This window comes from Bos indicus, chromosome 25 (assembly GCF_029378745.1).
Source record: "Bos indicus isolate NIAB-ARS_2022 breed Sahiwal x Tharparkar chromosome 25, NIAB-ARS_B.indTharparkar_mat_pri_1.0, whole genome shotgun sequence".
NCBI lineage: Eukaryota > Metazoa > Chordata > Mammalia > Artiodactyla > Bovidae > Bos > Bos indicus.
Window position 1 is genome coordinate 4,392,559 of NC_091784.1, and position 13,159 is coordinate 4,405,717.

General features: G+C 49.0%; 1 protein-coding gene across 3 annotated transcripts in view; it reads right to left on the bottom strand.

Moving 5' to 3' along the window:
• The window catches only part of ADCY9 (adenylate cyclase 9), a 109,499-nt gene extending 99,345 nt beyond the window's left edge, over positions 1 to 10,154 (bottom strand). Inside the window, exons 1-2 of one of the 3 annotated variants that reach the window (XM_019987468.2) lie at positions 10,005 to 10,154; positions 7,980 to 9,713 (exon numbers count right to left, since the gene is read on the bottom strand). In XM_019987468.2, coding sequence (XP_019843027.1) covers positions 7,980 to 9,672 — 1,693 coding nt within the window. In that variant the 5' untranslated portion in view covers positions 9,673 to 9,713; positions 10,005 to 10,154. Of the gene's footprint in view, positions 1 to 7,979; positions 9,969 to 10,004 lie in introns of those variants that run through there. The other 2 variants (XM_019987469.2, XM_070779553.1) reach the window with 2 other exon arrangements.
• Between the last annotated feature and the right edge of the window lie 3,005 nt (positions 10,155 to 13,159).

The window sequence follows — 13,159 nt, forward strand, 5'->3', positions numbered from 1 at the left end:
TTGTTTAGGTGATTATTTGATTCGTATCTATTTTGCCTTCTAGGTTGCAGGCTGTTAAGGAGGGCATCGTGCTCTATCTCCAGAACCTAGTCGAGCCATTACAGATAGTTAAAAAAAAAAAAAAAAGTCACTCAATGTTTATTGAATAAATAAAGGAGTTTATAGCAGAACACAGCGGAGCTGAATAACTAACTGGTACAAATCTTATCCAATATCTCCAGAGTCCCAGAGGTGAAGATTTTCCCATAATTTCTCAACTATCAAGGGTCACGTCACCTTAAGTACCTCTAAGCTCTGGGGACAAGAAGCAGCCCAAGAACAATACTGCCTGAACTCCCTTGAGCTTTCAGCAACGAAGCTGCCAAACTTGGCAGCTACAGTTTAACTAGGGCAAGTTATCCATGTTTTTGTATTTTGGACACTTGCCCTTTTTCATTCAAGAAACTGTCACAATCACAGTCCCTGGTGTGTTCTCGGTTTCAGTACCCAATTACACAAGAGCTGTACCAGATAGAGGGCAGGAAAAAACACACCGCTGACTGCAATATGGAACACGACTCCTCAGGCAGCAGAGTTGGTTATTGTTTACTGAACGCCTTTTGCAGTCACGTCGCTATGCTAATAAGTGCTTTATCTGAATGATCAACTCGTTCAGAGTCTTCCAACAGGCCTCTGACAGAAGCACGGTCATTCGTGGCTTCCCTGTGTTCCACGGTTCAGAACTGAGAACTGATTCCAAATGTATGGGAAACCAAAACTCATGCACCGACCGCTACACTACTCCGCCAAAGAGGGAGCTCGGCAAAAATAAATCAAAAAACAAAGCTGACGTTCTTTATCCTGACCTCTAAACACCAGCAGCAGGGACTTGGCAGAGTCACAAAGGATTTTTTTTTTTTTTTTTTTTTTTGAGAAAAAGGAAATGCATGAACTGAAGTCACTTGCTACTTCCACAATAAATGTCACATGTCCATCCTAATTCCAACATGAACTCTACCATCTACATGAGAATGTGTCCGGGAAGTAGGTACAAACTCTCGCTCTTCCTTTTTTACCACTCAGGGAAGCAGTTCTCAGGGCAGTGTGCAGACCCCCCAGTGGTCCCTAAGACTTCTGCAGGGCATCTGTGAGGCCGAAACTATTTTCATACTAAGACATGATTTGCCTTTCTCAGTGCTGACATTGGGCTTCCCAAACAGTGCTAGTGGTAAAAAACACCCCTGCCAATACAGGAAACACAAGAGACACAGCTTCGACCCCTGGGTAGGGAAGATCTCTGGATGGAGAAGGGTGTGGCAACCCACTCCAGCATTCTTGCCTGGAGAATTCCATGGACAGAGGAGCCTGACGGGCTTCACTCCATAGGGTCGCAAAGAGTCAGACACAATTGAGTGACTCAGCACACACGCATATGTTGATATTGGCCTTGATGATACAAAAGCAAACGTGATGATACAGAGCCGACATTCTTCATCCTGACCCCTAAAGAGACTGCCGGTGCCTGACCATGAATCTGGGCAGTAGCACCAAACTCTGCTGGTCATTAACCAGCTCTGTCGCACCACACACTTGCAGAAGGAAAAAAACAGTCATTTGCACTTAAGAATGTCCCCTGATAATGCAATAAAATCGAATAAATGTGTTAAATGTTGAGTGTGTTCTGCGGGATGAGGTTGGAATGCACCTACAACTCTGCCCTAAGAACCAAAGTGACCGGTTGTCCCCAAAAGCGTCTATACTCCTGTTTGGGCTGCTTTTTTGATAGAACATCGTTTATACTTGATGCACAGACAGACTCTGGTCATTCACTTGAGTATCTGGAAGACTGTTCCTAAGAAATTAACGAAATGAGTCTGTCCCTTCAACGAAAACAACTAAGAGTATTTGTTGCCAAGGATAAAACTCAAACCTTTAAGGGAAAACCAGAATTTTGGAATGCTTTTATCCACCACTGTGAAGCTGACATTGTCCTAATATTTAAAGATGTTATGCCGACATTTGGAAGATCTGCATAACTCAAGAAACCGTAATTTTCTAAATGACCAATGCATGATGTTACAAAGGCACACTTGGGTAAAAAGTTCGTTCAAAAATCCAACAGGGTTTTGACAGCAGACAAAAAACTGATTAGATATTGTAACTAACCCTCAATAAACTACCACTTCAAAAAAAATAAAAAATAAAATAAACTACCACTTCTTGGGTGTTTGTGTAGTACCAAAGAAAAATATCCACAACTATTTAAATGGCTATTAAAATGCTCCTCCACTTTCTAACTATATATCTCTGTAGAGTCAGATTTTCCACACATTCTTCAACATACTGCAACATACAATGCCAAAGCAGTTAAGAAAATCCAGCTGACAGGCTTAAAAATGGCTCATATGGTAAATTTTTGTTATGTTGTATGTAATGACCATATTCTCACAATATCAAAATCTAAACAGAAATACCAATACTGAAATCACCAATCAGCAGAGAGATGAAAATTTAGGCCCATGTGCATACACCATAGAAAATTCACTGTGTTCTTCTTTTTAAGATTATTATTCCACAGCAAAGTCCACAGGAGACACTGACCGGTATAGGTAGAAACACAATTATTTGAAGGCTGGTTAGTAGACAAGAACCCTGAAATTTCTTTACCTATTCTATTTGCTTCTTTTCAATTTTTTCCTTTCTTAGTTATCCTGCCTGAAAAGATTACTCTCCTCCCTTCATTCCACCTGCAATTCAGTGAACCATATCCTTAACTTTCTTTGCCAGAGGCTAATTTACTCAAAAGCTGGTCCTCAGGATCAACAGCTGTGTGCTCCTTCTGGAAGCCATACAATTTGGTCTGAAGGAGTCTGAATAAACTGTCATCAGGGGCTGCTTGAGCACCAACTCCACAGCTGTTCGCCGTCTCCAATCCCAGATGTCAAGTCAGATTTTCTGCTTCATCTTCTCTCTGCCTCCTTGCTACTCCAGAGGCTGTTGGCTATGTGCATGCGAGTCCGCTCAAGGATGCAGGCGAGCATGGAGTTTCTGTTCAGCAGGACTTAAGAGGGGACACCAAGAGGTCAGCCATGGGCAAGCTCTACAGTAGCAAGTCGTTGCTGTTCAGTCACTAAGTTGTGTCCAACTCTCTGTGACCCCATGGACTACACCAGACTTCCCTGCCCTTAACTATCTCCTGGAGTTTGCTCAATCTCATGTCCATTGAGTCAGTGCAGCCATCCAACCATCCCATCCTCTGTCACCCCCTTCTCCCGCCCTCAATCTTTCCCTGCATCAGGGTCTTCTTCAATGAGTGGCAAGGGGTTACGGGTTAGGCTGGGGACAAGCTATCAAGTGAACCCAGGGGTACAAGCAAACTGCACCCCGAACTAGTACATAGCCAGGGATCCTAGCTGTAGCTGGCAGGGAACCAGGAGCCCAGACTCCCAGTTTGGGACAGCTGCTGGCAGAGGCTGAAGTGCTGTGTGTCTCTGCCCACTGTCAGACTGAGGAAAGACCCCAAACAGGGTCTAGACAGGAACTCTCCCAAGTGACACCAGCACACGGTGAAGGAGTCAGTCACCGAAACGGCCAGTGGGTGACCATCTCTCCCATGCACATTAACAGATCTTTCCCCGAGCTGCTCCACAAGTCCAAAGCTTGGTTTGGAGGGAAAGTCTTATTTTGTTTAGCTTATAACAATGCAATATTGTTGGTATTCCCTCTACAAATACACAACTGTTGGTGTAGATTTAGGGTGACTGAGCACCTTCATCTTCCTAGATCAATAGCTAAGGCGGGAAAATAAGATGTCTGTAGGTATTTTCTGAGTTTCACTTCCTTTGTGACTCTGCCTATGAGAGGAAAAACTGTTAACAACTGACAATATTCCTCTTTTTCGCTTGTGGCCCAAGACGGAACACAACAGCCAGTATCCTCCTGGGCCCAATGGAGTGGAAGGACACTTCTTCCCATCACTCAAATCAGACTATTTCTTCCTAATCTTTAATAATAATTGCCCCTCACTTCCTGGATCATTTTCAAATCCTAGTCTTCTGCTGAAAATTCTTTCAACCTTCTCTCTCAGTAACTGGCCACGCTCTCTAAAATTTCACACACACACACAAACACACACACTCTCCATAGTCTCCTTCCTGCTGTATGTCTTCTCCTTAGAACTGAACACAAAACAAACTTTTACAAAGAAGAAATTTTTGTGTTCTGTTCACTGCTGTATCCGCAGCACCTAGAAATGTGCCCCAGACAAAATGCTGAATGAATGAATGGACAAGCCAGGGCTTCCTGGCCTATTTCATATTCTACAACTTGATCCTGCATTTTCCATTTACACCACAGATTTTTTCAAAGGCCTCTCACCCATTCCTGATGCCAAACGATACCCACATCAATTCCAGAAACCTGAAAAGCCTCTCAAACAATCAAGCCCCATGCCTGTCCCCGTCCTCTGTTTAAATGTGGCTGTGGTCCAATCCAGTTGATCTGACTGCTGCTCACATCGGTCGCCTCATCTCCACTGCCATTCTTGTTACCTTGGTCCAGGCCACCAAGGATTTACTGCGACGGCTCACTAATCTCCAACCCACACTCCCTAGAACTGAAAGGGTAAACTTTCTAAAACTGCAAGTTAGAGCACCTAAGCTTCCTGCCTAAAGCCCATCATGGCCCCCCATTACCTACAGGACTGAACCCAAACTCCTTCCCAGGTAATCACAGCTTCCCTTATCCTGATGAACTACTTAAACTCCCCAGTCTGCCAAGAAATGTAACCCCAAGCCTTTGCCCAGGCTTCCCTGATAGCTCAGATGGTAAAAGAATCTGCCTGCACTGTGGTAGACCTGGGTTCGATCCCTGGGTTGGGAAGATCCCTGGAGGAGGGCATGGGAACCCACTCCGGTATTCTTGCCTGGAGAATCCCTATAGACAGAGGAGCCTGGCGGGCTGCACTCCATGGGGTCGCAAAGAGTCGGACACGACTGAGCAACTAAGCACAGCACAACAAGCCTTTGCCCACGCTTTCCCCACTGCACTGAATGTTCTTTTATCCCCTAGAGAGCCACTGCTTGACCTGAAGACCCACCCCGGGCGCGTGCACTTCTCTATCGCATTCCCAACTCTGTGGACTCGAAGAACTTTTACAATCTGCAAGCTCACCCAGCTCAGGAACCATCACAACTCCACCTGTGTGTCCACAGGGCCAGGTGCCATGAGAGAACAATAAAGATGTTCGAGGGGTGAGTGACAGTGCAGAAATAACGACAGTCCACTTTCCACAAAGCCCATTCAGACAAACTACCTCCCACACTGCCAGGCTAGCACTAGAACCCCCAGTTTATTCCACGGATCTTCATTTCTACAGAGTCCTCGACTGGGTATTTTTAGCCCCAATATCAGAAAAGGGGATGAGAAGAAAAGCTATGCATTCAGCATTGCATAGAGAAAAATACCTGCCACAAACCCAAAGATGGGCTAAAAGGAATCTTATGTATATAACCTTAACTCCTTTTGTGGAAAGGGTCTTCTACAAACTATGCTAACATCTCAGCTGAGTAGATTTGTACAGCGTCAGGAGAAGTGAACTGTGCAGTTTAAAAAAAAAAAAGAGGTCAGGAAGTTGTGTAGACATTCTCTATTACTGGGGTCCTGTCCAGAGGGTTTCAAAATGAGCTGAATAAAGCAAAAATCATGGTCTCAGGGAAACTGTTAAAGAAGAGAATATTATATTTTAAAAAATCACCAGTTTGGCTAAGGCTTCTATCTTTCCCCATCCTCCATCTAGTGCTAAAATCTTCCCTTATAAATACACAGTGCACACAAATTTAAAGGAGAAATTAATTTACCAAATTTACACTATATGGGTTTTTTAAAATTCACTCTAGCTTTTTTTTGGGGGGGGTGGGGGGTGTCAGTGTCTTTGAGACCTTTGATCTGTAAGTTAAAAATAAAATTACACATAAACAAAAATGGGTACTGCCAACGAGTCAAAGACCTGGCAATTTCCAGACATAGTGATTACATCTGTCTTTATTTTTGAAATTCAAGTAATACACTGCTCAGAGCACCACTTACAAAATTGCTATCATCGTCACACTTAATCTAACATAGCACAGTGCTGCTCCATTCTCTGGAATCTGTCCCACAGTCCCTGAGGATGGAGCCGGGGACACTCAGATCCTAAAGGTATAAAAATGTCGAGCAAGGGTTGCATCTGTACCCCACTCCACGGGCATCTCCAAACTCCCGAGCAGGGGCCACCGTCCTACAGATGAAGACACTTGTCACAGTAGAATCTCAAGCCAACTGTCAACTGCAGTTTCTGACCTCATCAGGGTAGCACTGCAAGCTCTCTGCTAGTGTTAAGTCCGACTCTGTGTCTGATTCTGTGCAACCCTATGGACTGTAGCCCACCAGGCTCCTCTGTCAAGAATACTGGAGTGGGTTGCCATGCCCTCCTCCAGGGGATCTTCCCCACCCAGGGATTGAACCTGTGTCTCTGGTGTCTCCTGCATTGGCAGGAGGGCTCTTTACCTCTAATGCCACCTGGGAAGCCCCCTTCCCTGGTCTGCAGCACTGCTAACAATGCTGTGCAAAACTAACACAAAGGACAGGCAGAGAGAAATTTGAGGACAAAAGGAGAGAAAGTATTTAGCAGAAAGCAGACACAAAGCTCTCTAGGCAGAGAGAATTATCAGGTGAAAATATTCTTCTCTTCTACCCACAAATTCCTCAACTGTTAGCAAAATTAACAGAACAAAGAAAGATCAGGATAAGGATAAAGTACCCTCACCAGATAACAAATAAGTAAATGATAGGGAGAACAAAGGAAATATTAACTGAGCACACAGGCGGTGTGACGATCCATCCAGGCCCTCAAACTCAACCACTTACAAGCGCAGATTTACACCATTACTTCTCTCTCTGATTTAAGATGTTACTTCTCCTTCTGAGTACTCCCTTTCCAGGGGCTTTTCATCATGTAATTATACAATGTGGGGTACCACAAAACACAATACAGTTTTACAAATGTTGGCTTTTAAAGATCAATGGTATTGTCTCTACATACTTCCAAAATAGATGTTCCCCTTAACCTGAAGACCTTAGTAAAACAGAAGGATTTCTTTTCTTAAAGGAGGGGAGGATGTTATTTAGAATTCTTACTTTTGATCCCAGGTACTTATAAGTAATCACTTCCCAGACCTCAAAGATTTTTGCCCTAAGTGAAAAAAAGAAAATTAAAAGAAGCAACTTGGTGAAAAAACAAGAATAGCAGTAAGGAACTTAAGACAGGGAAAATCTGAGGAGCTTGGGGAGGAGGTCTAAAGACTGCTCTGGGTATATGTCCCACTTTCAAATCACCTGGTGATTTGAGAAGTTCAACATTCTAAAATGCTGCTGTCCGTAAGGTAAGACAAATACCATGATTAGAAACCATAATGAAATATATGAAAATTGAAAGCTGAAAATGCAAACATTTAAAAAAGAGACCCAGGCAAAAGGCAGTGTGCACTTGGGGGTACATAATTTCATCTAATTCTCAAGGGTCCTACAGGGCTTAGCCGACTTCTTTATTCCAGCAAAGTGAGGCCTAGAGAGGAGAAAGGCATAGAAAAATGTTTTGATGGGGCTTATGGGCAACCTAATGGATCACAAAGGCAATTTCTTATGGTGCTTCGAAGTTCTGACCACTGAAGGGCTCGGATCCCCTCACACTCATTGGACCTGCCCCAGCATCTCAGAGACATTAACAGCCGGCTGGCAGGCAACACATTTTCAAAGTTCTCCTTCCTTCTAAAGGTGTCATCTAGGTCAACACTGTCACAGTGAACAGACCTGTGATATCTGACTCACTGGGGGAAAAGTCCCACTGGCCCTGGGAGACAACTGATCTGCCTCCAGATACTGATACTGGAAAGAGATTGTTTTGTTTTTCCAACACAAATGGGATAGGGGAGGGAGATGATGAGGCAAAGAAATGCACATACCTTTCAACTGGTCAGCAACAACACTCTGGCCAAGGCGTTCAGTAACTTTCCCATCCTCCATTTCGTACCGGTCATCTAGGTATTTTGCAGTGGCCTCGGAAATGTGAACCTTGCCAGCCACTCCCAGCTGCTCCATGAGATTGGCCAAGTTCACATCATTGGACCACACGTCAAATTTAAACCTCCTCATGCCCAAGATGCCACACAGGACGGTCCCTGTGTGAACCCCAACGCGCATGTTCACCATCTCTTTCTTCTCTTGGCAGAACTGCTCAATGGCTCTTATCATGCCCAACCCCATCTCGATGCAGCAGTAGGCATGGTCGGCCCTTGGCTCAGGACACCCAGCCACACAATAGTAGCAGTCTCCCAAGGTGCTGATTTTCTCACATTTGGTCTCCTCACACAACCGGTCAAAGCGGCCGAACAGATCGTTGAGGAGACCCACCAGGGCGTGGGCAGACTTATTGGCACTCATCTTGGTGAAGCCCACGATATCTGCAAATAAAATACTGACTTCTTCGATCTGCTGCATCTTAAACGGGCGGAAGGCGATAGGGGCTTTCTGGATGGAAGACTTCTTCTTCCTGTTCTTGGGGCTGGAGGTGGCGTGCCTTTTGACAGAATTCTCGCTCTCCTCATCCCCCTGTTTCATCAAGTCATCAGCTATGATTCTTGGCATCACAGAATGAATCATCCTCTCTTTCAGGGCCTTTTCCACTTCCAGATCCTTTCCGTGCATAATAGACTGGCCCACCTTGAGGAAGGTGCTCCTGGATCTCACCTGGGACATGATGAACAGGTGGATCCCGATGGCGTGGATGCAGAGGTGGAGCAGGGCCCGGCTCAGCAGCTCCCAGTGCAGAGCCTCCGCTCCAGGTGAGGCAAAGCAGGCTTCATCTTGGAAGTGGTAGCCAAAGGTCTCAAAAAGAACAGAATAGGCCACTCCCAAAATCAAGCTCAAGTACAAAGGTAAGTGCATGACGGTGTAGAGCAAAAAGAGCACTTCGATGCACATGGAAAAGCTCCCCACTTGAGATAAGCAAGTGTCTGTGGGCCTGGCAGCCCGAGTATGATTGAAGTTGTCAACTCGTCCTGAGAGGGGCGTCAAAACCTGAAACTGGGCAGCCAGGGTCAGGGCGAATACCAGGAGGGTGAGAACCAGCGAAGTCCACACGTAATGGCGGGCGTACAACTTGGTGAAGGTAAACAGAAAAAAGCCCACACACACCACGAGGAAGCACAGAGCAGGGGCTACCATGACAATCAGTTTCGATTTCATGTGGACCCCAAAATAGATGCTCCAGAGAAGGCAGGCGAAGCCGATGTAGAAGAGCGCATACCGGAAGCGGCGCTGGGTCTGCGGGAAGCAACGCTCCATGCAAGCCTCCTCCAGGTTCACAGAGTCAAACTTGGGGTCCCACCATCGGCTGGAGGCCCGTTCGAACAGCTGGGGCAGCTTCTTCCTCCTGCGCAGGCGGCCTCCTGCGCCCATTCTTCGGGGGACCCCTCCGGAGTCCCCGGAGCTGCTGCAGCTGGAGGAGATGCTGTACTTGCAGTGCTTCGGGTGGCTGTTGGAGGACGGCTGCTTGGGGTTGATCCTGACCCGCACGCTGTTGCTGTCTCCGCTGGAGTCACAGCTCACCTCGGTGCTGTGGTGCTGCAGCAGCTGCTGGTGGGGCGGGGAAGCCATGTTGCCGAGCTCGGAACCCTGCCGGCCGGGGTCACCGGGACCTGTCGGCGAGACAGCCAGAGTCAGTCCGGGGTCTGTTCCTGCAGGAACGCGCACCTGAAGGCCACCAGCCCTACCGGCTTCTTCAGCGGGGGCCCCGGCGGTCTACTAGGAAAGCCACCGTCTGCTCACGACGACTGGGGAATGTCTGAGTGCTGCTCCACCGTCCCTCCCTCGAGGCCGACCGCAGCCACCCGGCCGGACCAGGAGCGCCTGGGGGTCCGCGGGCGGCCGCCCCCGCACCCGTCCAGCGCCACCCGAGCCCGCGGCGCGTTTCCTCCGCGCGCACTCGCCTGCTCCGCAGCCCGCTCCTGAGGGAAGTCCAGCCGAGCCTTCTCACGCCGCGGGCCGCTCTCGCAAACACAGATCTCCCGGCTGCGGCCGCCGGCCCCTCATGCTGCGCACCGAGCGGCGCCTCAGCCGCGTCAAGGCCGGCGGCCGGACCCCCGCCCCCGCCCCCCGCGCGGCGGCCCCGAGGGCGGCGGGCGGGCGGGCGGCGAGGCCCGGCGCCCCGCGCGAGTTTGCGGAGCCCGCGGCGCTGCAGCCGCCCCCGTCGGCGCGGCCCGTCTAGCGGGGCCTGACCCGGCCACGCCGCCCCTCCCGGCCTCCGGGGCCGACGCGGCGGGCGGGGATGCCCCGCGCCCCGGAGCCGCCGGGCGCCGAACGCAGGGCGCGGCGGGCGCGGGCCCCTCAGCCGGCGGCCCGTGCGCGGCACTGCCGCAGAGCCCGCTCCCGCGACGCCGACCCGGGACGCCCGCCCGCCGCCTGGGGCCGCCTCCTGAGCTAGAGATGCCGCTCCGGCCGCGGCCGCCGCCGAGCCCCGCGCAGCCGCTGCCTCATGTCGGAAGAGCCGCCGCCGCTGCCGCTGCCGCCGCCGCCACCATCTCCGGCCCCCTCCCCCTCCCGCTGTCACTGACAGACTCGCGCCCGCGCCGCCCCTCGCCCCGCCGCAGCGCGCACGCGCGGCCCGCGCACGCCGCCGCCAGATCCGGGGCACGCGCACGGTGCGCGCGCCGGGACGACAGGGCTGCGGGACAGAGGCGGGCCGTGTGCTGAGGCCCCGCCCTCCGCCCTGCGCCCGGGGCCGCGCCGCGCCCTGACCGCGGGCTGCGCGCGATGCGGGGATTACGGACGCCGCTGAGAGACCGCCGTTCCTCGCAGGTCGGCCCCCAGACCCGCTCGGGGAAACCTGAGGGCATCTACTAGTTAAGGAGCTGCTGAGGTGCGACGTTTGGGACGTGGAAATGTTTGCCCTCCCGCTCAACACACCTTGTTTATAAATGGAAGTTTGCGACTATTGCCTGTGCCTAAAGGGAGGCTTCCCTTTCTTCATAAGCCATGAGCAAGTGTCACCCGAGACTCGAGACCTGAGCGTGTTTGTGGCGACCATCGCGGTGCAGTCCGAGCCCCAGCCTCTGCTGGCCAGACAGAGCCTCAAGGAGGCCGTGGTTGACCCTGGAAAGCTGGTGCCACTGAGACGCAGCTTCTGCAGCCCCAGGGAGGGTTTCCCTTCCCGTCCTTGGGTCGTCTTCCCCTCCTCCTGGACAACTGTTTTTCCGTTTCCACAGAGGAAGTTTTCAAAGCAAAAGTGACCTGGTGAGTGCTGTCTGCAAGGTGAAATACAGCCCTCTGCTTCCCAGGGCACCAGTCCTGACTTTGTCATCCACACACCTCACAGTACCTCCTGCCAGTCACCAGGGTCTGCGACCACTTTGCCTCACCAGGTTTCACTGCTAAATTAGAAAATAAAGTAAAATGCCGTTTGTCTGCATGGTGGAATATTATTTGGCCGTGAAAAGGGGGTGGTGGGCTGATTCACTGCTGTAACCTGGGTAAATCTTGAAAACATGATGCTAAGTGAAAAAAGCCCATCAGTAAAGACTTCATATTGTACAATTCCAGTGTATGAGATGTCCAGAATAGGCAAATCCAAAGAGACAGAAAGCAGATTAGTGATTGTTGGGGATTGGTGGTGATGAGAATGTTCCGGAACTACATGGAGGTGGCAGTCACACAATACTGTGAAAGTACTCAATGCCACTGAATTGTACACTTTGAAATGGTTCAAACGGTAGATTTTATCTTATGTGTATTTTATCACAATAAAGGAAAAAGAAAAACAAAAAGTAACACAGTAACTTTGCTGTGGTATTTCTGCGAAGAGTGAGTAACCATCTAATCATGAGAAAACATCAGACAAACCCCAACTGAGAAGTGTTTCTCCCAAGTTATTGACCAGCACACACAGAAAGATGTTGACATCAGCAAACACCAAAATACACTGTCACAAGTCACAGAAAACTAAGGGATACAACAACTCAATGGGATGTAGGATCCTGATTTGGAATCCAGAATAGAAAATGCCGTCTTAGGGAAACTTGAATAAGGTCTGTAGTTTGGTTAATGGCATTGAGTTGTGAGATGTTGATTTCCTGGTTTGGATCATTGTACTAATATGATCGCATGTGTGTGTGCTCAGTCGCTTCCAACTCTTTGCAATCCTATGGACTGTAGCCCACCAGGCTCATCTGTCCATGGAACTCTCTGGGCAAGAATACTGGAGTGGGTTGCCACGTCCTCCTCTGGGGGATCTTCCCAATCCTGGGTCTTCTGAGTCTCCTGCACTGCAGGAGGATTCTTAACTGCTAAGCCACCAGGGAAGCCACTAATTTGATTAGGTACCATGGTAACATTAGGGGAAGATTGGGTGTAAGGTATAGAAAAACTCTAGTACTTTTTGCAACTTCAAAATTGTTTCAAAAATAAAAGTCATAAAAAATTACAAATAAAACCTTTATTGAGCTTCAGTGATGTGCCAGGCACTCTCACATATTCCATTTTTTGCAGATGAAAAAAATTGAAGTTCAGAAGAGCAGTCAGTGAAATAAGCGTAGGAAACTTACATTGAGCGAATGTGGCGTAAGTACCAGAAACCACTGGATGCTTTCACTTGTGACCTTTTTGGTCCTCACCACAACCCTCTGAGGTAGATATTATTGTCCCTATTTTAGAGATGTGAAACTGGGAGCTGGAAAGTAACATGCTCAAAGTCAGACAATGGGCTAGGGACAGAGTTCAGATTGAAAATCAGAGTCCTGTGGCCAAGAAGCTCTGAGCAGCCAGGCAGCACTCTCTGTGAGCTTCCAGGTAGCCCCCTTTAACCACCCCGCTGCCTCCTCTGTTGACCGACTTAGCTGGACAGGAAGCCCTGGGAGACAGTGCTAACTGTGCACTACCGCGCCCCATGCAGTGCTATCCCATGCTCCCCATTTCTGATTTCCTTCAACAATCTGAAAGTTGGCCTATCTGCGCTTTTCCTCCTCGCTGCAAATCATTTCAGTCCACACACTGTTGCTGGTGACTTTGACATTGTAAATCAGTCATGTCGGGTTTTTAGACACAGGAAATGGTCATACCCACCTTCTCTTTTGTTTGTCTTCTGGAAGCC